The 26,459-nt window shown below is 36.9% G+C and overlaps 1 protein-coding gene across 1 annotated transcript in view; it reads right to left on the bottom strand.

Moving 5' to 3' along the window:
- The window catches only part of lqfR (clathrin interactor lqfR), a 54,148-nt gene extending 28,173 nt beyond the window's left edge, over nt 1-25,975 (bottom strand). The window contains exons 1-5 of the mRNA XM_067108200.1: nt 25,767-25,975; nt 18,669-18,748; nt 8,230-8,494; nt 4,714-4,850; nt 4,501-4,591 (exon numbers count right to left, since the gene is read on the bottom strand). Of these exons, the coding sequence (XP_066964301.1) occupies nt 4,501-4,591; nt 4,714-4,850; nt 8,230-8,494; nt 18,669-18,748; nt 25,767-25,807 (614 nt within the window). The 5' untranslated portion in view covers nt 25,808-25,975. The remainder of the gene's footprint in view (nt 1-4,500; nt 4,592-4,713; nt 4,851-8,229; nt 8,495-18,668; nt 18,749-25,766) is intronic.
- Between the last annotated feature and the right edge of the window lie 484 nt (nt 25,976-26,459).

Raw genomic sequence — 26,459 nt, 5'->3', positions numbered from 1 at the left:
TTTTCAAGCTTTCTTTTTTCAGTATTAATTCAAATTTTTATTTTTCAGTAATATCAATTACATTTGTTCAGTTGTCTATTGATATCTATTCAACCCAAGCCTATGTACAGTATTTTAATGTTATCTTCAATAGCACTAAAATGTCTCATCATTTCATAACCAAAACTAACAACTTATTCGATAAAAATTGTTTCCAAATTTAGTGCAACACACACCTTCTAAGTCCTGTTGTACAGTACAGTACTAGCACTCTCTCATTTCATATAGAAATTCATTCTACACTGTGTATTGCACTTCTAACCAAAATATGTTCTAAGGCTTTGAACAACATAATCATATAGCTTATATTAAACTCAACTCAGAAAATTAAATCAAATTAAAAAATGAATTTAATGAGGAATTCCCAATTTTTAACAAAATATTTCATGCAAGAAATCACACATTTGTTACCATACACATCTGTTTGAAGACAGGTTCATTTGTTTGTAAATGATTTTCCTAGAAGGAACCAATGCATTCCTACATTGGCTAACAACTTTTTTAGTCATAAGATATGAAATGTTTCCCTGTTTCAGAAGTTTTGGAATCATCTAACCATAAAAACTCCACTGGTCACAGCATACCGGCGTGGATTGGAGTAACTTTTGCTGAAGTTGCTTTGGATTGGGTCAACAAGCATCTAGCAAATGGTGGGGACAATATACTTGTTCAAACTGATGAGACATTTTTGCAAAAACACAAATGTGGGCAAGAGCTTAGTAAAGTTTGACTGTTTGGTAGAGGTAATGGATTTCAAAAACAAAATTCATCATCCCACTACCCAAGGATGACAAGAATTCTCATACTACTAACAGAACAAAATATACATGCTGGGTCTGTCATAAAAAAAAAAAAGTCCATGAACAGTGCCCTTCTGGGCAAATGTTACACAAACAAAATGATGTGTTACTCAGAATAAGTGAGTGACTCTGGAGGGATCTGAAGGAGAGGTCAGAGCAGCATGGGATGAATAATGAATATTTTGAGAAATAATTTGACAGATATTTGCTTTTGGACAGGTTCCTAGCTAACGTCTTAATTTTTACTTCAAGCGCTTAACTACTGTATCTACATCATATCAATGAAGACTTGTACAATAGTCACAACATGGACCATGAGTCATGGATTTTGTCAGCACAAAGGCAAGAAACACTATTAATGAAGTGTAGTCTCAAGAAATTACTGGTTTTTGCTTTTTGGGTGAAAATGTTAAAAAAGTGTTAACAATGCTAGCCTGTGATACACAAAATACCAAAAGTCAAGGGGGGGCAGAAAATGCAATCTTATCTGTAATCCTATATTTTAACACCAAGGATAGATTTCAGAAAGTGATGCACTTAAACATTGGCTGTTCATAAGTCAGCAATGAAATGCACATATTTTCAAAATTAACGGTTCATTATTACTTTTTAACTTCTTTTCTTTCCTTGATTTTCAGGTGCATATTAACATCCATCGACTAAGGGGAGTTCTCTTTTTTTCAGCTGACTTCACTCGTCTTCCTAACCCCAATCACAAATATTTTATGCACAGCTACAGATATTAGTAAAGAACAAATACTTAAAAAATTGTTTTGCAAAATTAAAAATGGTTTAGCAAATATAATGTATTCAAAACATGTGATGAAAAAAATTACTCTGTGTAGAGCTACTACCTTCAATGTTCACTAATTAGCGAGTAATGGAAGTGATAAAATCCATTCTTCTTCAGTCTTTACTTTCATCATAACTTTTTTGTCTCTTCTACTTCCAAAAGTACAAGTGTTACATTACAGCCTATCATCTCTCTCTCTCTCTTGGGTAGGTCAGTCTGGCATAAAACTTTGTGGGTTCTTGAATTGGTTACTAGTGGTGGCAACAGCAACCGAGTTGCAAAATTTAATTCATCTGAGAAGGTTGTGTGGGTACCTAGAATTTCACATCAACAACGAGAAGTTCGATCTGGTTCCTTTAACAAAGACTACCTATCTGTATATAGACACTGAAACAACCAACACCTTAGTTTGGCCTTCCGATAACAAGATCATGAAATTACTATCCATCACTCAACAGTTCTAGCATTGACAGAGTCCTCCAGCAAAGTTGTGGCAGTTGCTGACCGGTCATTTTACACCCATGGAGATGTTGATTCCACACAACCATTTCAAGATGGGGTCACCAAGTTAGCTCTTGAAATCATGGTCTGCTGCTTCTCTCCCAAATCTTCACTTGGTCGTAGCCTTGGAAGAAGTCCCGAGGGATCTTCAGTAACAGCCAGACACCAGTCACTTGTTAGTAGGGTCCCTTCCATTCTTCCCTCTTTGAAGTTTTCTTGTTCATAGACACTTCCAGTCATGGTTGGGGGAGCGTATCTTTTCCGTAAGCAAGCAATGAGCAATGGAAAAGCAGCAATACATTATCTTGTTGGAAGCACTCTACTAAGCCACTAAATATTTGCTCAGCCATCGGAATAAAAGTGACTGGTGTTATGACAGGCTCAACGATGATCGCCCTTATAAAAATCCAGGAAAGAACATAGTCTAAGTTTGTATTGCCAGGCAGTCGACATCTTTGTGTTTGCACAGGTCAATTAAGTTGGACCCATACCAGAATGTGCAATATTATAAAAAACAATCACACCTGTGAGAAGCAGGTTCTACCAGCAGAAAGGTTGCTGGATCCACAGGTCTGCAAAGCACTTCGGTGACTGGGGCACAGAGTGAGTGGGTCTGCTTGCTAAGTTCAACCTCAAGTTTTAATTAATTGCTCAGTTCAACTGGACCCAGCAACCTGTAAGCTAAATGCAATGCTGGACTAATGGGACATTCTGCACATTTATGCATTTCACCCCTTGGGCCTCATATGACAAGTTCTGACCAAACTCACAACTTCCAGCCACTTGAGTTACAGCAGGACTGCTTACATATTCTTCTCTCAGCACTAACAAACGGTTTCAAGAGTCTTCCTTCTTAGAAGTCTCTTCTCAAGCAGGCACACTTCATGGGGTTCCACGGCAACTCCAGCATGCTTTGTCTTTCCACCTGGAGGCTATCAAACAAGGCCTTGTCGGTCAAAATTTCTTTTATCTAGTACACTCCACTATTCTTGTAATCATCATATTCTTCCTCTACCTACAGTGCCAAAAGTGCCTACATTTTTACTTCCCTTGTTTTATTCTATGACCTTTCAACTACTAAAAAGTAAATTCCTTCAATTACATGAGCCTTGACTTGTAACTCATTTAATCCCAAAGTGCTTTTCTGGATATATCAAATAAACAACCATTATGGGATTCTTAACAGTTAAAATCTCCCTTCTAAATTAGTATTCACACATGATGTGACTGATGGGGGTGTGATGAATCACTTTATGAAACAGAAAACCAGTTTTTTCACAAAACCCATCAATTGTTCGCTCAATTCCCATCACTTGTTTCACACGGTTTTCCACAGAGCCTTCACAAACGATGAGAAGGGTAGTCGAGTCCTTAGGACCCATACATGAACAGTTGTCCTCTTCTGACTGCAAGACTACGTCAGTACTTTAACACTGTTTGGCATCCAGCCTATACAAACTACGAGAAAGGTAGCCGAGTCCTGAGGATGCATGCATGAATGGTTGCTCCTTTTATGTTTGGAAGACAAAGTCAATGTGCCACTGGACATTAAAGACCATGGATGTATGCGTGATATGACTAATGGGCATGCATGTTACAATACCAAGAAAAAAATCTTAGTGAAATTCTGCACATATGGCTAATACAAAAGATTATTAAAAAGTCAGGCACAAAAACAAAAAAATACAGTAACAACATCCAACTACAATTCATTAAAAAAAACACAAGTAGCCCATTTCCACTTTAAGACCTAATATTGGGTACCACATGCAGTGTGCCTTGTGTGGCACACTGCGGAGTTCTGAACAATCTTTGCAGCATTGTTCCAGCCCTAGTTGCACTGTTTCTGCCTCCTGCCTTTCATCCATTCCAAGTTCTACTTTGCTCCAAGTTCCACCTCTCATTCAAGAATAAATCCCTCCAGCAACCCAAATGAGTCTATAAATGTGACGATGATTTCAGCAAACCAACTTAAAAAAAAAAGCAAATATTCCAATAAATATACGCTAATGCATCACAGTAATCTCAGCCAGAGTTTATGAAATCAGAAGGTATGTTGGAATACTCTGACTGAATTACTGCACACTACTTCTCTGTAAATTATCCTAGTTGGTCACTTTTGGAATAACTTGATAAAATCAAATGTGCTCTCAGTTCTTTAATATGGAAACAATTATTTCCACAGTCAAAATCTCACGATTCATCCACTAAATTTTCTCTGGAATGAGAATATAACACTGCCTTGACTTATTTTAAAGCTCAATAAGAAACGACAAGTTTGCACCAGATTTTACATTTACAACAAAATTCATAAATGTTACAAATAAAACCAAATAAAGAATGTTTCAAATTATGATAATACTACACCTAACGCTTGGGGAATCCTCAAAACGGTTGCCTCCTTGAGCATCAAAGTCATCTTGTTTTCTTCGACTGCTGCCCCAATCTTCCCAATCACCTGTTGAGGAAAAGAATTGATAATTCAAACAAATTACACTTTAAATTAAGAAAAAAATTATAATTTATAATATGCATGGTAGATAATGTTTATGATATGCCATAAAACATTAAAATCCTTACTTTGTCCTGAACCACGGAAACCCAAGGAATCTGAAGAGACACCAACGTATTTATCTTTATTTTTCTTGGCTTTCTTTCGTTCTTCTCGAAGTCTGTTGTCATCCTGAATAAAGTCTATAAGATCTTTTGCTTTCATCCTGAAATATACAATACATTGTAAATTATTTACTAAAATATAAACTAAGGTATGATTTGACTGATTGGTTTTCAGTTTTAGTCATAAGGCCAAGCCCTGGAACCTATCTTGGTTACATAGCTCCCATATAATAGGGAAACAAAGACTTTTGCATAGATTAAGGTATGGCAAACAATATGGAATGCATCTGTTTACAGTATATGGAAAATTATAAAATTTATATAAACAATCTTGTGTGCAATAAACATCAAAACAAAAGCCTTGTGATGTATTTAACAAATAAAATTAATGAACTGATTTCTATACCTCAATTAGATAGCTGTCAATCACTCTAAATGTTCACTGGTCTCACATACAAATTCAAATGACCCTTACTTAGAATATCCCAAGCACCTTTACCAATTGGTTAGCATCAGGATACACTATGAATTTGAACCCATTAGAGACTAGGTAACAGTTTAGCTTCAAATTTCTGTCAGTTTCAGTTATCCATATAAGATGACAGAATCCAGCTTTCACTTCCAATGACCAGTTGTAATCTGGAACTGACATAAATCACTGACCTCCAATACTACTATGCATATCTACTCTTATTTCATCTGCAAAGTTACGTTCTACATAAAAGTAGAACCTATTAAGTACTTCAGGTTAATATTTTTTACCCATGCATTATCTATTCTGTCTTGTAAGGTGTTAATATACAACTTTTCTAATATTTTCTTGATATTTTATTTTCAGTGCAGACAGACTCAAGTCAAGAGGCAGTCTACAATTACCACACTACAAAATACTCAACATAGGCAAGTGTTATAGTTTCCAATACTTACTGTAAACAGATGATCAAAAATGGCTTTTTCTAGACCAAACAAAAATTAACCAAGATAAGGAAGAGGCCTAAACACAAAGAAAATAAGACATGATGCTCAAAATAAGTTAGAAAATGTAGAACATGCAAAGCAGCAGCCTAATGGGTGTTTCAAAACGCCTGATAGGAGGAGGAACTTTCCTCTTGACCTCGGCAAAACATTATCCAAAATAGTACCTACAGGAAAATAAGGACCTTTCATGAGGAAAGACACAAAAGAAATTATGTAAAAGTGGAGTCAAAGATTAAGAGGGCTGATCAATTTAGGAAGGAAAATCTGAATTTATTTTTTAGCCAATAAAAGTCCTTATGAGACCCTGTGATTTTCCCCCCTTCTAATTAAAAACAAATTGAGTCCCCATCCCTCCTATACTAATTGCTCTATATATATGACATACTGTATACTGTAAGACCTTTATGTAGACCATCCAACAAATAAAAGAAGTCTTAGTGAAAGTCACTGGTTTGCGTAATATAAAGTTTTATCATTTATATTTTTGTTACCACTGAAAAAAACCAAACTTTGATTCTTCACATACAACAAAGTTGTATCTAGGCCTATTGAGTGAAACTTTAAAGAAATTAGCTGAAAAACAATAATAACAGTAGTCAGAAGATTGTTTTGATCTCCAGGTTCACTTGGTGAAGCAGCCTGACCTTGGGCAAATGTATTTTTATGTTAATTTAAAAAGGTTCCAAAGTGACTGATCTCCTTATTTTGTACTATTGTGCAGTATGGGATGGGAAAGGTGCCATCAGTCAATTTCTATGGTATATTTCCAAGAAGTTATTGTAACAATACAGTACATATATTGTGCTGACAAAGTGTTCTTTATACACTTCGGTTCGTAGGGTTGGTGTTGGGAAATCCCCTATTACTACTACACTTGTTTTTCATGAAAATTTTCACGAAATACAACATATTCATGTTGCTAAATGCCATACCTAGCCATAACTTTCAGTTTTGTCTGATTTCCATTTTTCTTCCTACTAACAAATTTGCCTTTATCTATTCTTTTATCTACTCTGCTGCTTCTGTCTACAAGGCATACAAATACTATGTCATCCCTTTTATCCTCACTCTCAAGTGTAAAGGGGGTACAGACAACGGTGAAGTACAATGTTTGGTGCAGAGACTGCAAAGTAAAATTAAGAGAATAAACCTAAGGAACACCTGAGACCCTCACAATGCACAGTTAAAAGTTATGGCATTACACGTGTGATTCACAGGTACTCTATATACTGTAATGTATATATGGCAATAAAATGCAATGAAAACTTATGTACATGTAAACAAATATAAAAACAATAAAAACAGACTCATGAAAATGCACCTGCAAAATATGTAACTGCACTACACTAGTCTACCCCTTCCATTTTCTCTAGTAAGCAGTGTTTAAAACGAGCCTGTGTGAATTTATGTAAGGGGAGCCATTGTACTGTACATTATTTCTAACATCAGATCTGCTTCAGTATGTACTGTACAACTTTAAGTTTAAAACCAAACTAAAATATAAGTGCAACATACAACATTCATATCTCTATATCTAAAACAATATTATTACTACCTTGATATAAAAATTTTTCACATACAACTACAGCTTCACCTTCCTTCACCTGAATTGTCTCACAACATTACCATTTGGTCTTCAGAGATTAGACTAACTTCAGTCATCTAACAAGCAACTGTGCTGTAAGTGCACAAAATAAACCCTCACATAAGAGCTCAAGCCCTAACTAGCAAGTTTACACCCATAAAAGACACTAAACATTGCATTTCACTAAAGTTCAGTGAGTTCACTTTCTCATAAAGGGCCCCAGGACCGAGGGCATGTAAGAGTATGAACTTCAATTAACTCACACCAAAGTCTTTTAACTATTAACCCTAAAACTAATCAGCATTATTATGTCAATCAGCATTTGACATTCATATGAAGGGATCAGCATACCCATAATACTGAGCAATTTCCATGACTAAATAGAGGTTATTTAAACAGTTTTTCCTCCCAACTATACAGTAGAACATTCGGTCATCACTCCCCACTACCCTGAGCCATCCATACAGTTCAGTATTTTATCAACAATATACTATTGTGATTTTGTGTGGATGCCCTTTTGTCCTGAAAAAGGCTAGTGAATGCAGTGAGGATTATTGCAAACATGTCTAAGGATATTTGAACAGTGACTGAGGACTGTATATGAGTGACGGATGGGTTCAAGTGAAATTAATATGCCTTAATATGAATGCTAAGAAAATTATGTAAATTATTACATATTCTTATAAAATAGATTTTGCCCACTCGCTACTTTTATAAAATCTGACTTCCACAGATAATAATAGTTTTGAAACAAAAGGCCATACCTTCCACCAGGAATTACCACTCACTTTTAGACATCCACTGGGTTTGTATACATTTTTGCTGGAAATATTTTGTTTGCAAAGTAAAAATCACTGGAATTTCAATTACTTACCAACTAACATGAAAAAAAATTAATTTACCATCACTCAACCAACCTTATATTAAGTCCTTGATCTTTGCCATGCTCATCTATAAATTTGAAGTTTTCTAACGTCCTTAAATCATATATATGTTCCCTTGCTGAAGTTACCACTCTTTCGGAACCGTTGCGTACTAAATAATTGAGCAGCAATAGTGACTTGTAGGTTCGGCGCCATGCATTACGGTTATCTTGTAACATACGCTTCCACAACATTCCCATCACCTCAGGGAATTGTTCATAATAAAATGTTGATTGTGCTAATTCTTGCATTTGGGGGCCTGCAAAAATAAACATTGTTGCTGAAACTTTCAAGACATGATACAATGATCTAAAAAGTACTGCATGCCACAAAGTAACAATTTCACTCTCCCGTAAGTCTCACAATCTGCAAGTACAGTATCTGACAGCACTACAGCTTAAGACATGAGTAACAAATTCTAAAATTTCTGTACACAAGATTGAAGATTGTTGTGCAAATATAAGACAAGAGTAACAAATTCTAAAATTTCTGTACACAAGATTGAAGATTGTTGTGCAAATATAAGACATGAGTAACAAATTCTAAAATTTCTGTACACAAGATTGAAGATTGTTGTGCAAATATAAGACATGAGTAACAAATTCTAAAATTTCTGTACACAGATTGAAGATTTGTTGTGCAAAAAATAAGACATGAGTAACAAATGCTAAAATTTCTGTACACAAGATTGAAGATTGTTGTGCAAATATAAGACATGAGTAACAAATTCTAAAATTTCTGTACACAAGATTGAAGATTGTTGTGCAAATATACAAACACATGCTACAAGTACAGTACTGTACATATTTTTTATTATTGTTAATGATTCATATTCTTCTGGATCATACCTAAAATGGCATAAGCTTGCACAGCAAGTTTTCACAGAACAGAATGCTTCATACCACCCAATTCAGAAATTCCTACCACTATCTAAACTCTCTTTGCAATTCTTCTCTCTCTGCCATAATCACCATATCATCTGGATATAACAAGTCCCAAAGATTTTCACTCCTTCACCCAATAAATCCATAACCAATACAAACAGAAACAGGCTAAGTGGCAATCTTTGAATCAAACCAACTCCTAACTTCAAACATTTCTGTTTTGCCACAGATTGTGATCACCGCTGTCTTTGTTCACTTTTATACATCACTAAACCAACCTAACCAACTTTTCTGGCACTTTCCTCATCTTAAAAAACACCAAAACACTATTTCCCTTAGTAAGCTATAGAATGCACTCTTCTGGTCTATAATTGCACAGTAGAGCTTCCAATTACCTTGCAGCTTCTTTTTCCTGTATATGTCTTAATACAGTGTAAAGACATCACCTGTACCTATCCCTTTAATGAAATTGTACTGCTGCTCACCAATTTTCACAATTGCTCATAACCTTTCACCAAGTACTTTTTCTAAAGCCTTCAACATACTTCTGTTAGCTTGATTCCACTATAATTACCACACTTCATAATACCTACCTTCAGTTTAAACATTTACCACCAGAGTTTCATTCCAGTCATCTGACATTACTTTCTCTTCCCAGACTGCCCACAACTGTTCCAGTATATGTCCTTTCCAGTATACGTTCTTTCCAGTCTATATCAAGTGCCCTCAGCATCTTAATTTGTACCTCTGACAGACCTATTGCTGTATGATAATTCATTTTACATAAAGCATTCTTGCTTCTGCAGACTGTATTAAATTAAACTGAAATACTGCAAAGGCATTCGATCATACAAAGATACCCAAAAGAGCACAGTTAATGTTCATATATATCCACAAAAAACTCCCCATGTAAAGGTTACATTTAATTGCTGAACATGCAGAATATGTCTCCAACAACTATATATACCTGCTCCATGATCACGCTGGCATGTTAACAGCCCAACCATTAAGTACAGGATATCTAACCTTAGCATATCCTGTATCTTTATCTCTTTGAATGAGACCAAGAATTTAAAAATGAAATAAAGTACAGTGTATACTCTAATATATACTTTTCATTACCATTATTCTGTTACTGTTCTATTTAACACGACCAGTGAAAGAATAATCTAATCACAGTTCACAAATATCTGTAAAATAAAAAAGAATTGTACTGTATAAAGTAATTTTGTTTCCAAAGCAAAGCTACTTAATAGAAAAAAATTAAACCCTACATCTACACAATCAGTGAATGAACATATCAAAACGACTTATCTGCATCAAATTGCAATGATATGAATTTTCTGAATACTTCTAAATATGAAGAACTTTTAAGAGCTAACATTCTCCAAAAGCACATTTCATTATACATTACATATCTACTAATGACTTTTATTTCTTAAAATACAAGATTCCTAATGACTTTTATTTCTTAAAATACAAGATTCCTAATGACTTTTATTTCTTAAAATACAAGATTTCAAGTCCAAATAAGGGTGCGTAGGTAAAATCAGCTATACATAACCAGCCTAAAGTAATTATAATGTTACCACAATACAATACTGAGTGGACATTTCATCCAAGAAGTATATAAACTGTACAAGCATAAGTAGCTTTCAGTCAAAAGTGCCAGTAATGATATGAAATTAATAGACCGGTAGTTGGATTATAGAGGAAATTGTTGTGCATATGAAGGTCACTGGTAGATTGTGGTCATGACGGTTATAACAGCCTAACATCCAAAGGTTAGTCCAAATCATAATCTGTGAGACAGTACTACTGACTCGATATTACAAGCAAAAAAAATAACTCGACATTACAAGCAAAAAAAAAAGGATAACACATATGAAATTTAAAATATATCAAAATATTTCAAGTCCTTCCTCAAAATGATAATTAAAAGTAAAAAATAAGACACCGTTATTTCACTCAACTAAATCATTTTACTTTTCTGGGCTTTTTAACTACCTGAGCTAATATTTACCCATTCTCTTTATGCAAAACACACCAAATTAAGGCAACAAAACTTAATCGTTTCATTCTTGTCACCTGACAAGGACACGACAATGCTGAAAACATCTCCTTCCCCAACCACAACATCCTCAAAATATGCACAGTCATACTGCACACCACTGTCTACGGACGCAACAGACAGCTTCATAAATACAACACATTTCCTTTGGGAAACCAACATGATACGTATAAGACAACGTACAATATCACCTAAACTCACAAACATAAGCTAATCATATAGACACAGTATAGTATATCTAATACAGTACTAAATACTGAAGTATAAGAGAACATAAGAGCACTTGCATTATCATTATCAACTAGGTTAATCAAAATGAAAATAATAAAAACTGCCTAATAGAGACAAGAAAATTAACAATTCCAAGACCTCTTTTATGAATCCAATCATGTAGAACATTTATTGTGATAATGCAAATATGCTTATTATTCCTATACAATTTGGGAAGACTGGAATTACATAAAAAATGGCAGTTATCAGTCTTGTGATGTAATGGTTAAAAACAACACTCTTAATTACACTAAACATGTACAAAAACAAGTTCACAGACTATCCCTGCAATGCTGTCTACACTTTCTAAACATAAAAAGAATCCTAATAAAAACAGGAACCAGCTATCTTCAAGCAATGTTCCTTTACTTTTTTTGCATCATAATAAGCCACCTTCAAGTATCGTTTCCCTTTTTGCATCATAAAAAATTTATTTTATGGCTTCATTTTAAAAACTCCACCATTTTATTAATTCTTTGTTCCTTGAGTCCCATTTTACTACTTATTGCTGGTAAAATAATTTTCTGTACAATTTCCCATTTTACAGTAAAACCAACTCCTTCCAATCAACTTCAACCTCTTTAAAATGTGTTCCTCAAATCCTTACATTTCTTTTCCTCTCTACTTTCTTCACACAATGCTTGAAAAATTTAACAACTTCCTCTTTTTGTTTTTCATGAGTGCTCCCTGCAAATGAACATCCAAACTCTATCCCAAAAATGATATTTTCATAATAAAATTAAGTTTCATATATACTTACCAAGTAATTGCATAGCTAAGGTTTCTACTTACGCAGCAGCCTTTTTTAAAAATTTGTGGTAGCGCTTCTATTGTTTTTTGTGTAGGTGACAGGCTCCGCCCACTACTGGAGCACTTGGGGAAACAACTGGCTGGTTAGTTCAATTGTGAGCTCCAATTCTGTAATTACTTAGTAAGTATACATGAAACTTTATTTTATTATGAAAATATTTTCATGTAACTTACCAAGTACTTACATAGCTGAATTCCACATTGAATGGAGGTGGGATACATGGACATATTCTACTCCAAAACATTAAAGCATGGTAATGACTTTGAAATAGAAAATTTGGCCAGCACTGATACGATGCTTGTAGTTTCCTTACGTAGTAAGAGAGGTACTTCAGGTGAATACTGAATCTAGTTGGTGCTCATCTTAACCTGTAGTGGTGTGGAGGTTGAGCCATGGGTCGCCTCTACTTCAGTGGAAGCTTTGCAGCAGGGGATAGCCCTGATGGCCAGCAAAGTATATAAAAGTGCCCTTGCCCTGGGCACAGTACCAAATTAAAAATAACCAGACAATGCTGTCACCTACTCTGAAAACACCACAACCCATCAACTAAGGCTGGTGGGTACTCCAAGTACACTGTACCACCAGGCTCCCCAACAACTCGAAACCCTACAACAAGGCAAAAGGATAGTAGGAGAAAAAGAGTGCTTCCTATGAATGCCAGCCACTAATAATGGCCCCAAGGTAATGCAATTATCAAACACAGTTTCCACCTCCTTTAAATAGTGTGATGCAAAAATAGACTTGCATTTCCAGTAGGTCGACTGGAGAATGGAAGAAAGGGACACATTGTGCCTGAAAGCTAAAGAGGTAGTTACTGCCCTGACGTCAAGAGTTTCACTTTAAAATAGGCAAAATGTCCTCCTGAATCCATGAATGTGCCTCAGAAATCAAGTCCTTCAGGAAGAACGATAATGTATTCTTAGTAAGAGGATGGAACTCTGAGCTTTTCAATCCTGCTCAGGTAATGTCTCAGAGCTCTGACAGGACAAAGTACCCTCTCTTCTTCCTTGGAGCCTAGGATGTCCATTAAATTCTTAATGGTAAAAGAACAAGGCCAGAGCTTGGACGGCCTAAAAAAACCTAGGGTAAAGGAAAAACCTACCCTTTTATCGATGGCTTGAATCTCTCTGATATGTTTAGAAGTAGCTAAAGGAACAAGGAATAGTGTCTTATGAGTGAGATTCCTCAGAGAAGTGGAATGAAGGGGTTCAAAAGTAGGACCTGTTAGCCACTTTAATACCACGTCCAGGTTCCAAGAGACCAGATCATCCTTCCTCAAGGGACTTGAAGAAGTTGTTAAGATCCAAGTTTGATGAAAGATCCAGGCCTCTGTGTTTAAAAACTGAGCTAAGCATAGCTCAATACCCCTTGATGGTGGAAGACGACAAATTTCTAGAGCTCCTCAGATGTGGGAGGAAATCAGCAATCTGAGTTATAGATGTCTCTGAAGAAGACACATTATGGTTGATGCACCATCGACAAAAGACTACCCACTTAGCCTGGTAGATGAGGCTAGAAGAGTTCACGCCTGCATCGTGCAATAACCTCTGCAACTCCCCTTGAAAAACCTTTTGCTCTGACACGCTTGTGGACAGACTGAAGCCTGTCAGAGCAAGAGTGGACCGCCCTTGGTGGTGTCTCCTCAAGTGGGGCTGTTTGAGAATGCAGTTTTGGGAAAGAAGTCTTGGGAAATCCACCAATAACCGTAGAAGGTCGGGAACCACTCCTTCAGGGGCCAAAACAGGGCTATGAGGGTCAGAAGTTGCGTTGTGATGAGTTTGAAACTTGTTTATCACCTCCTGACCATGCTGAAAGGTGGGAAGGTGTAAAAGATCCAGATTGGACCAGTCTTAACATGATGTCTGTCCATGCAAGAGGGTCTGGGGCTGAGAGCAAGAGAGAGAGGTTGATGGTTTCTGGAGGTGGCAAACAGGTCTAATGTTGGTCTGCCCTTAAGTTTCCAAAGATCCAAACAGACCAGGGGATCCAGGGTCCATTCGGCAGTGGGAAGGAACTGCTTTCTAATGGCTTAGCTCGTCTGCCAAGACATTTAATTTCCCCTGGATAAACCGGGTGACCAGTGTCACTCAATTTTGATCCATCCACATGAGTGGATCTCTTGCTGCCTGGTAGAGAGAGGAGTGAGTGCCACCTTGTTTCTGGATATAGGCTAAGACCATGGTATTGTCTACATGCACTAGTAATGTCTTGTTCCGGACCATGTTCGAGAAGTACTGAAGGCCTAGATGAACCGCCTTCAGTTCTCTTATATTTATGTGTAGACTTTGTTGCTCTGGGATCCATGTACTGGATACCTCCTGATTTCCCAGCAGGGCTCCCCAGGCGTCTGAATACAAGTCTAGTTCGGGGTTCAGAGGCTGAAGGGACTTCCCTTCTGATATAGTCTTCGGACAGCCACAATTGCAGGTCCGATTTGATCTCCAGGGTGATCGGAAACATGTAGGAGTCCGGTTGTGTTTTCCTGTCCCAATTGGCCTTTTGAAAGAATTGAACTCTCATGTGCAATCAACCCAGCGTGACAAATGACTCAATGGATGCTAGGGTCCCCAGAAGGGTCATCCATTGCTGAGCCGAGCAGGAACAGGAAGGCTATAAAGCTGCGGACCGTCTGAAGGCAGCCGGAAATTCTCTTGGGTGATGAAAAAGCCTGAAAAGTCAGAGTTGAAAGTCACCCCCAAATACAGAATCTCTCGCGACAGGGTCAACTGGGACTTCTGTAGATTGATAAGACCCAGTTCCTGGGTGAGAAGAATCTTGTGCATGTCCTCCATATACTATTCCTTTGATGGGGATCGAAGCAGCCGGTCGTCCAGATACAGACCAACGTTTATCCCTATTTGATGGACCCATTTCCTTGAGGAGTAAGGCGGGACTCGAGTGAACACCTGAGAGCCATAGAAAAGCTGAAAAGGGGGGAAACTGAAATACTTTGTCCTGAAACGAACCTTCGATACTCCCTGGAGTCTGGGTGGATTAGAACGTGCAAGTACGTACCCTGCACATCCAAGGTTATCATCCAGTCGCCCAGGTGAATGGATGAGAGAACTGAATGGTTCGTCTCCATCTTGAATTTCGTCTTCCAGACAAAGCAACTGAGGGCACTTGTATCTAGGACTGGCCTCCAGCCCCAAAAGACTTTTGGGCATACAAAGAGATGGTTGTAGAAACCTCTGTATTGGTGTTCTCCACTCTGCTCTATGGCCCTCTTTTAGATGAGTGAGGGACACCTCCGCCAAAGGGGGCTGAATGTCTCTCTAAGCCTTTATAAGCCCACGACATTATGATGGGAGGAGCTGACTAATGGGGGGCTCTCTCCAGGAATGGACATAGCTCTCTTTACAGCCTTGATGACCCTTCGCTCTACTCCCTCTGATCCTCCATTTCTCCCAAAACTGTGAAGCCTGGCTCCCTACCGTTTTAGGAAGGACTTCCATCTCACTTTTTGGGCACTGTCTTGGCTGTGCCCTTCTTGATGGACCTGGTCGTGAAACGGACATAGGGGCAGGTCCTAGACTGAGATCTGGGCCTACTTCCATGAAAGGGCTGTTGCTGGAGTGGAAATGTCATCTTAGGAGCAAAAGAAGTTGAATCCTTGGGACACTTGGAGAATTGTGACAACATTTCCTCGCGTGGACTTCTTTTGCAAATCAGATGCAATCTGACTAACCGGGTCCTGAGGGAAGAGGTGGCGATGGTCAAGAGGCAAAACAACAGGGCCAACTTCTAAACAACAGGGCCAACTTCTGTGTCTGAGTGACTCCTTTAGTGGTAAAGGAGCACCAGAGCTCTCTCCTCCCTCTTCTTCAAGACACAAAGAGAAAAAAGAGAGGCAAGCTCTGAGAGCCATCCCTAATGGCCTTGTCCCGCAGGACAGGACTCCCAGCCAGTACGAGGCGATATCAAGACAAAAAACTTGACAGTCTTCAATCTTCTTGGCCAGTGCCCCCACTGTCCAGTCGAGCAAATTAAATACTTCAAACACCTTGAACACATCTTTGACAAGGTGGTCTAGTTCTGCAAACGAAAACATAATCTTCACCAACGAAAACACAGAACATCGAGAAGAATCAATGAGACCAGAGAAGTTCCATTGGGAGGAGGCAGCAACTCCCAGAGAAGGAGCTTCCCCAGTGACATAAGACAAATACCCACTTTGAACAAGGTGCAAGGGAAAATTCGCCAACAAATAGTGCAGAAGAGCAGGTTTTTGATCACCTTCCTCCTCTGCTGAGGAGACCAGGGGACAGGGGGTAGCCCCAAGACAGCCTCTGAAGCAGAGTGTGAGTCAGCAAGCCCATAATCTTAGCCAAATGCTGCTAATGGGAACCACGAAGGTCTGTCTTGAACTCACAGGCGTATGTGCTTACTGAAGAGAAGCAATACGTTTGGGAGAGGGTGCTTGGCGCTCAGAGGCAGGTGACGAGTACTGAAGAGTTAGTGCCGGGCGCTTGGGAACTGGTGTCGGGTGCTCAGGAGCTGGCGCTGGGCACTCGGGTGGTGCCAGGTGCTCAGAAAGTGGTGCCGAACGCTTGAGAGGAGACAGGCGTTTTGGACACTGACGTGGGGCACATGAGAGAGTTCGCTGGGCGCTTAGGGGCCAAGTGAGGGTCAGTGGTTGGGCACTCAGAGAAGTCCTCTGGACTGTCCCATGTGGAAGAAAGGATGATGGATTGAGGCACAGACAGACGAGTCCACAGTGTAACTGTGGGCTGTGGGCTAAGACTGCTTACAGGAAGCGGATCATAACAGCGATCAACTTCACCTGAATGGCACTTTAAAGGATGTGACAAATCTAGGAATCGCTTGCAGTGCCTCCTGTCCGCACTGGAATCATTGGAACTGAAGACAACTGGTGGACATCCAATGAGACGCCTTTCCAACGGTTGTCCGTTGATACCTGGGATTGCACAACAGGCTCGACTTAGTGGGTGACTACCCATTTGCAAACCCCATTGGCCTTCCTTGGGCTTCCAGTATATCTTCTCCCAGGTTCAGGGGAGTATGACAGGGACCTTCGTCTATTAGAACCGACAGGACGAGTAGCCACCTCCTCCACTTGCACTAGACTGTCACATATCAACTTTTCTGTGAACACTATCCATAAGCACTTTCAGTGACTCTCCCAATTCTGCCATTGTACTAACTACAAGACCTACCTTCTTATTGAACCTAGATTTAAGACTGGCAATAGCATTAGGGTCAGAAACAAGGAAGCCAGGCACTGGAGTAGGTGGATGAATAGTAGGAGGGCCAGCATTAGGAGAAAAAGTGGAAATAGGAGTAGAAGGAATAGCAGGACTAGCTTCTAAACTAGGTTTAGGAGTGGTTTCTAAGCTAAATGATTGTTTCTCGGCTCTAGAAGCTGCTTTCCTCTTCCTATCCCTTTGAACTTATTCCAATAGCGAAAACTAAGAAGAGCTAGAATCTGACATAACTCTATAAAATTAGGATCCTGATCCAAAAAAATTAATGAGCTACCAAAATAAAGTGATAATACTTCACCGAAGTCCAGTAAAGACAACCGAAAAGTCAAAAAAAGCTGCTGCAATGGTGCTGGTATATGATAAGCCGCGGCAAAAACACAATTGAACTAACCGGCTGGTTGTTTCCCCTGAGTGCTCCAATAGTGGGCGGAGCCTGTCATCTACACAAAAAAAAAAAGTGCTACCGCAAATTTTTAAAGAAGGCTGCCACACGAGTAGAAACCTTAGCTATGTAATTACTTGGTAAGTTACTTACATGAAACAGAACATTAATCTTAGCAATACATTCACAATTAAAATCTTTCCTCCTTGTACTTGTCATGTGTTTGATCCATTTGAGTTTCTTAACTCGTTTATGAAAAATGTAAACCAGGTTTATTTATATTTCCTGAAAGCAAATTCCTGAATAAATTAAGATAAACAATATCACTCACGATGCTCATCTCATATGCAAAGAGGAATCAGACAAATTGTACAAAACATATGAAGCCATTTTCCCTATTTTACCCTAATAACAAGATATTGTTAAACAGGACATACTTCTGTCTTTCATGTTCTATAACAACGGATTATTATGCATATTTAAGAATTACTGCCTAATTAGATACAAGCTTTATGAAAGCTCTAGCACTTTCAAGGACTTTTTAATTCCTTATCATTCAACATGTAGTCCCCAAAGCTATTTACTATTGCTCTAAAATAGTTTCAAATTGCACTGTAATAAAAAAAAACTTGCAAGGAATACACACCTAAGTAACAGTAGTAAGTAGACAAGCTATTTCACACTTTTTTTTTTTTTAGCCTATACTGTACAGTACTCCAATCTCATATGCAGATCTTGGGTATCATAATTACGATTCAGACATGATATACAACACCTGAGAAAACATTACCTGTTGGCCCCCATGCTTCATCGTTTGTAGCTTCTCGAACTTTTGCTTCCACTTCAGTGTAATTCATCACCATATTAGTGCTGTAAATAAATAAAAAAAAAAATTATTCATATGAATGAATTCTGACGGAAATGATTTTCTTAAGATGTACAGTACAATATTTATAAGAACATACTATTTCCACTTCATCTGTTTTAAAAACAACAATTTTCAATAGATGTCATGTATCACTTATAAATTAATGTAAATCAGCACCTGCTTGTACTTGAACTAACACTGTATATAAATCATTTTGAATGTTACACTTATATAAAATTACCACTTCAAAAATCCATGCTTATTGAAACTCATAAAACCCTACAGGGGTAAGAGACTTCCTTACTAGGAACCAGTACACCAAAACTTCACAAGACTTCCATCACAGTGGCAGTCATCATAATAAATTACAGATAGTCAGGCTTGTCATCAAAGTAGTGACGACATTACAGTACTAATCATATTACTGGAACACTGTAATAATCTTAAACCATGAGTTTAGCGCACGCACGCACGCACACGCATACACACACATTTACCCCACCAAAGCCATACTACATAAACAGTCAGCAGTTTCAGATTAAGATCAGTGAGGGGGGCATGGGTAGGCTTTCCTTGGGAGGGGGGCCTCTTACAAATTTAGAGAATTATTAAAACTATTCTTACTGAGCAGGCAAGACACTCCATCAATTCTGGAAACCCCATAACCCATTTGCAAGGCTTATCAAGCTAAAATTAGTAAAGATATTTATAGTTTTTTATTCTTCTGTTTTCAGTCATCAATCCACAATTCAACAGCTTCACATTAATTTTCTCTTAGTTCATTATCAAAAATATTTACGAGTCTTGTTTCATTACTGAATGTTATTTCATTTGGTATATATAGGGCAACTATTCTTATTTTTTGTGAGGCTTCTATTTTACATACTTATTCATTTGCTCTAAATTTTCATTTTTATAGATATCTAACATCACTGCATCAGCTTATTTGTCTGAAGTTCTTGTATATTCAAGAGGCAGCATCTTCAATTACAGTTAATGCCAAAGGCAGCTGTATATTTTAATCTTAAATTTATACAGTAGTTATTTCCCATGGTAAACTGTTTTTTTTATTCTTCCTTTTTTTCTTTTATAATCTGTGGCCTGTAAGTATCAGCATTCACAAGTATACTTTTGATCTCTTTAGAATATGTTTTTCCAGCAAGCTCCCTTTCCCACATTTTAGCCATACAAGTTTTCCTGTACAGTACTGTATATTTTTCCTGCTTATGTCCACCTTTCTGGCATTTTTGGAGAACTTTCTTAAATGGTTACTGGTAGATTATAAAACTGTAATAACAGATTACAAATTACAACAAAAAGCATTAACACTTAGCCAGAAAATGTATAAAATGGTATCATAAGTCATACATAAAATATTGATGATACAGTATAGTACAGTATCTACCATTTAAGCAATCATCATTCCACAGCGATGCCAGCATTAAACATTTAATATGAATTATGTCTCTGGAAAATAAATGCCAAACTGAGACAACACACTAACTTTTTGTTGTTATTGGCGCTGTAGCCCCTGCCATCATCATTTTTAAAGCTCTAGTTTGGGTAATATCAAAAGGTTAAAGATACTGTAGTTTTATGTTTAGGGGGTTCCCATTTTGTTTGCGGGCCTTGGAAAACTGGCCCCATAATCCAGCACTATCAGCAGACCTTTATAACGTAACATATTAACTTTATAAAAGGATGTTTAACCCTTTACCAAATATTAACTTTATAAAAGGATGTTTAACCCTTTACCAGATATTAACTTTATAAAAGGATGTTTAACCCTTTACCAGATTTTCCTGAGTAGCCTACATTTAATTGTTTTTCTACCCACTTTTATTTTCAGAAAAAGCCAAAAATTAACTTTTTTTATAACATTCAATTTTGGACTGAAACGAGACTATTCAGACATTCTTTTTCACTTTTGAGCAAGAACAAGTTTATTTTCAACTTCTTACAACAAGCAGCACCAATTTTGTTGAGTACCTGGCAACATAAGCAATCTACAATTTTTAGCAATTTTACAGCTGGATGAAGAAATCTTTTTAGCCAGATGTCAAGCTGTTCTACAATATGGTGACAAATCTATGTTATTTAATTGCAAGAACAAACTTATATTTGAGTTTCTATTCAACGGCAGTCTTACTTAATGAATGTAAACTGGCTAATTGTAGAGGCTTAGCCTGCAGTTTGAAACACTTATTACAGTATTATCGCAAGCTACATAAACTAATAATGTATGTGTAAGCTTGGTCAATTAATCTTGCTGGTTTTGGAACTGTAGCCTGCAGGTTTGATGTAATCTGGCCATTTACAAACAACTATGCTCAATAGTAAAATGTGCTGATGCATATTGGTACAATTTTTTTTATACACTATTTGTTGTGCGGAATAATTTCCATAATTCATAAAATAGAGACTGAACATTTCAGTGGCCTTGGATTAGGCTACACATTTGTCCTTTTACCACTAAATTCTGCAGAATGCAAACTTTGGCTCTCTCTCTTCAATACTGGGGGGTATAACTAGAGGTGCATTTTAAAATGTTAAAAATCAGTAAATAAAAATGGTAAATTTTTCAAGTAATTCATATTTTCCTAAGTATACAAACCGTAGTCTTTCATATATGGAGTAAATTTCCTGAGCATGCATGGAAGGATACTCCATACACAAAAGGCATAGTGTTTGTAATCCCATAGGAACAAATATATTTGCAAGATTCCAATACTGTACTCTTTATTCTTAATTTATGAAAAAAAAATCTCTAAAATGAAATGCTTATTTAAAATAACTGACTCAAGAAGGTAAAATATAGAAACTTGAGTATGCTCATTACATCACATCTATGAGGAAGGATCAGTTTAACATCCTTCCCCTTACACATCACCACTAAATACGCTCCTGCATTTTGAGGATATACCTGAACTTGAGGTAACTTGGGGCATTGTCTCTTACGTGGCCCGATAAGAAAAAGGAGAAGCTTCACTCCCTCAACCCTTACATAAAGGAGTACATCACACCCTAGGGAGATGAATCCTCTTTGACAAAGAGGGAGTGGCTTTTCCCACTGGAACCCCATAACCTTGTATAAAAGGACACATGCTAACGTACCTGATCTAACTTCACTTGGAGTGGTTATCAATCCCCTAGCTTTTGCTAATTAAACATCCCCCTTCCCAATGACCTATCTAAAGGGGAGGGTGTTGGTTCGTACAGTTATTTTTAATCAGTAACACTTTGTCAGTTCGATGAAAACTTTTATTCTATTATACAAGACTTTTCCATGAACAACCAAGAACACATAAGGTAAACCATGTGCATATTGTGGTACACATGCACACACCTTCAAGAGTAGTCCATTCTTACCAATACATGTAGTTTATACCAAAGTCAAATACAGTATCTATTAGATATGCTTCTCTTTGATAATGAAGTAACAATTATGACTTCCCAAAGAAAAAAAAAATTTGGTGAAAATTATCTCTGGCCTCATATTTAAACAGCTTCAAGATTACTTGCTCACAAAACCAGTTTGGTCACACACTGCAAACAGGGTTGCAGTGAAATGTTTATGAAGCAACTACAATGCCGCAGTTCTTACTGTGCTTTCACCAAATACCTAAACTACTGATACTGAAACCATTCTAGCAATCAATTTAAACACAAAATTTTTAATGCCTACTTCAAGATGAAGTCTGTGAATATAGGTATGGAAATTACTCCTCTAAAATTTGAAAATAAGTGTACTTTAGGCTTTATGAAGAGGATATAGTTCACTGTATTTAAACTAACACTGCTACAATCTCCTCAAAATAATATAAGTATAGTAACTGTAAACTGCATCTCATTACTGTACTCATTTTTTTCATCAGTTACAAATCTAATGAACTGTTGATGTTACTGTATTGGCAATCCATAAAAAAAAATTCTGCAAAACATTTGTTTGCACTGCTGTTTACCAAGTACAATTGTATACTGTATGTAGGCTACGTTTACAACTAGTAAGACCATAACAGCAAACATAATACAGTATGATAAATCCTATCCACAAATACAACAGTTTAACTACTTTTTCTACTTCCTTTTTTTTATTTCGTAACTGACATGAGAGCAACCACGTTTTACTAGATACGACTTTATTGCACATATTTTACAAGCTGTGCATTTTCTTTTGGCCTTCAGTATGTGCTATATATAAAGTGGCATTTCACCATCAAGCAATCAAGTTGGCTTTCACACACCACCAAACTCATCATTTTAGTTTGACAACTTACAAGTGCTAGAACAGTCTCAGCAGTGTTATTTTAAAATATTACCATAAACATAAAAAAATATGTAAAATAAAAATAACAAAGGAGCTGTACTACTGTTTGGTGTTACTGTATCAAGCAGAATTTTGTGTTTATCCTTCAATCTGAAAAAAATTAAAACTTTAATAATGAAGGTGGCTTAAAACTGCAAGCAATGACTGTACACCAAACCTATAAAACATCATAAATAAGACCACACCTTTTGGATGGGTATAATTGTATTATATACGTAAATGCCTCTCTCCACTGACAGTTTTATTTTTATTGCAATTTGTTTTCTTTCAGATATTCACTTTCTCTTGGACAGTGATATTAATCTTAGGAACAGCAGTTTGTATCGAACTGTCTGGGATTTGAATGTTTTCTAGGATTCAAGTTCTTTCATTACTAGAGTCTTCCTTTTTTCAGATACACTATAAACTAAATTCTGGTTGATAAATAGCCTAACTCTATTCCAACATACTGCAACTGTGCCAAAATTGTCCAAGCACTAATGAATTTTCAAGCTAGAGTGGAATGCTTCCTTTGGTAGCTACAGTAAAAATAAAGTCTGTAACATCCAAACAAGGTTGCTTAATGATAAAACATTACTGTAAAATCAAAAGAAAACTGTTTGCAGAAGGAAATTTTTCAACTCCTTAGAGGGAAGAATTTTATGCAATAAAATCATGCAGAAATTTTTCAGCTTCCTTAGAAGTTGAAAAATTTCTGCATGATTTTATGCAATAAAATCCTACAGAATTTTTCAACTTCCTTAGAAGGAAACCTTTTATGCAATAAAATCATGCACAGTAAGCATGTACCTCATGTCAGGTTTGAAATAAAAAAGCAGAAGCAATTCATTAAATGGTGCAGCATTATATTTGTAGAAAGGATGTATATAACATACAATGCTATGTTTGCTATTATTGTACAGTCTTTCCTATAATTTTAACCTTTTATTCTTTACCCCAAGACTAAGAAATAGTTCATCCACTTAATTTATGTAATAAATTATCATGAAATATTCTAGTTGACTTGTAATATTAAAAAAGACTGCCTACTACAGCTTTACAGCTCACTACTACAGTGTTATTAAGGACTCTGGGTAAGAGAACACTCTAAGGGAGGCTTCAATACCAAAGTAGTCTATTTTGGCTTAACATCTAATTAACTTATAAAATTTGGAATCAAGAATCTAAGGTAAGGCTAGCAACACTGAAGTGTTATTATTAATGTTAACACTATGAAAGTCTAGTGGAAATTAAATACTCTGTACCTCAAACTGCCCATCCACATCATTCTACCTAACCTACACTAGTTTATACATAATTGCCAGCACAGGTTAGGCTAAACAATATGGATGGTCATTTTGGGGGGTACAGTACCTAGTTGTCCTGGACCACCAAAATGCTATCATAAACTTTGAGGGTGGGATTTCCAAACTGTTTTCCAAGTTATTGAGATTTTACATCAATTAACCTACAAAGGACTTGAAGTCTCCCTTGTAGAGCTCTCTCACTCAAGATTCCTTGCTCACACTGTAACAGTGGGCTGTAAATCTGTAGTAGACAGTCCCCTAATATTACAAATTAAATACAGTACTTTATGATGAATTATTTATAAATTAGGTCACCAAGACCCAATGAACTGCATTCCTTAACTTCCAAGTCTTTTTTTACTTACAATTTTTGTATAAAAGATAAAAATTTGATATGGATAAAGGTAAAATAATTGAAAAGTTTAAGATACTGAACTAGTAGGCTACACATACGGTCACAAAAAATGTTTCCACCTAAACTGGGCAAAGGTCAGTGTTTCTTAAGGCATGGGCAAAATCTTGACCTGGAATATTAGAAAGCATTGTTGACAAGACAAAAATCCAGGTAGGCTAGGCTACGACTCCCAAATCATTTTTTTATAACTTCATCCTCGCATGTATGGCATTGATATCCGCCTACCCACTAACCTATTAATCTGAATTAGGAATTGCCTAGACCTCCCCCATTAGCAAACGATACTAGCATTGGCAATATATCTACCTAACCACAGGGGGAGAGTGGTAATCAGGCAAACCCCACTGGCTAGCCTCGGTCTGAGTCTTCAAATTACGGCTATCATAAATATGAAAAACCCAGTTAGGCCTGGGCTATCTTGAACAACAATCATGGTAACCTAAAAGAAAGCTCAGGGTGATCCCACTTCGGCCTAGGTTAGGCTACCAACACAGGAAGCTCATCTGTGCCATGGTACTGGGATACTTTGCTAGGTTAGCCTAGTTTATTCTCGTCTATTGGATGGTAACAATTCAATAGCTTGAAATTCATTAAAATTCCGATCATCTCGACACACACAGACGTCCTTGCCCTGGGAGTGTAGACTGTGGAGAGGTGCACACATACACCTCTTTCGTAACACCTGTGGGAATTCCCCCCCAGCCGAATTCATTCCGAGAATTTTAAGAAAGTCACCCCTTTGACAAGATTCCAACCAAGAGTTTTTACACTTCCGTCTTTGTTGCTATTTATTCCGTTCCGTTGTGGTCTAATTTCAATCCCACCGGGACAAAGGAAAAATCGCCCTTCACGGACGACGACGTCCTGCTGTTCTCATCAATTTGTACGGCATAAAAAAAAACCTGAAACTGAACTCGAACCCAGACACCCCATCGTCAGGCTATATGTTTTTCAATCAGCTGAGTTGAGCGATGACACTTCTTCATACTTACACTTTTTCTGTCAATTCTCGAACTTTCCACATGTTTAACATGGTCTCTTTTTACTTGGAACTCAACAAAGACTGTCACTTTTGTCTGCGAGGCCTCAAGGAAGGTGATTCCAGTAGTATAGCCCTCTAAAACGGCATCAATCAACACACCAACACTTTCACCTCAACATGGCTAACCAACACACACGTCACTTGTGTTCGGTTTTAGGAAAAATAAAACTATTTCGAAGAAATTGTACTTTAGATAGCCTCACGTATAATTTTATATGAACTGAATGAACTCTGATATGTTCTATTATTTTATAAAGCAATCTGGTGGGATTATTTTTAATCCAGAAATACATTTGCTCAAGATACAATCGCAAACGCGGGAAGTTTGACTTTGACTTTCTTAACCTGTCATTACAGTTGCCAGTGGAACAGTTTATTTACTTTATGTTATTTACCAAAGCTTATTTAACATAGTTGATTTCCGTTTTCTTTTTAAGATGCTAATGTTTTACACATACACACACACGCACACATTCTGTATACTGTATATGTATATATATATATATATATATATATATATATATATATATATATATATATATATATATATATATATATATATATATATATATATATATATATATATATATATATATATATTATAAAATCCATATCAGAAGGTGAGTGAAAACAGAACTTTGAA

This window comes from Macrobrachium rosenbergii, chromosome 8 (assembly GCF_040412425.1).
Source record: "Macrobrachium rosenbergii isolate ZJJX-2024 chromosome 8, ASM4041242v1, whole genome shotgun sequence".
NCBI classification, from domain to species: Eukaryota; Metazoa; Arthropoda; class Malacostraca; order Decapoda; family Palaemonidae; genus Macrobrachium; species Macrobrachium rosenbergii.
This window is presented reverse-complemented; position numbering and strand designations above follow the sequence as displayed.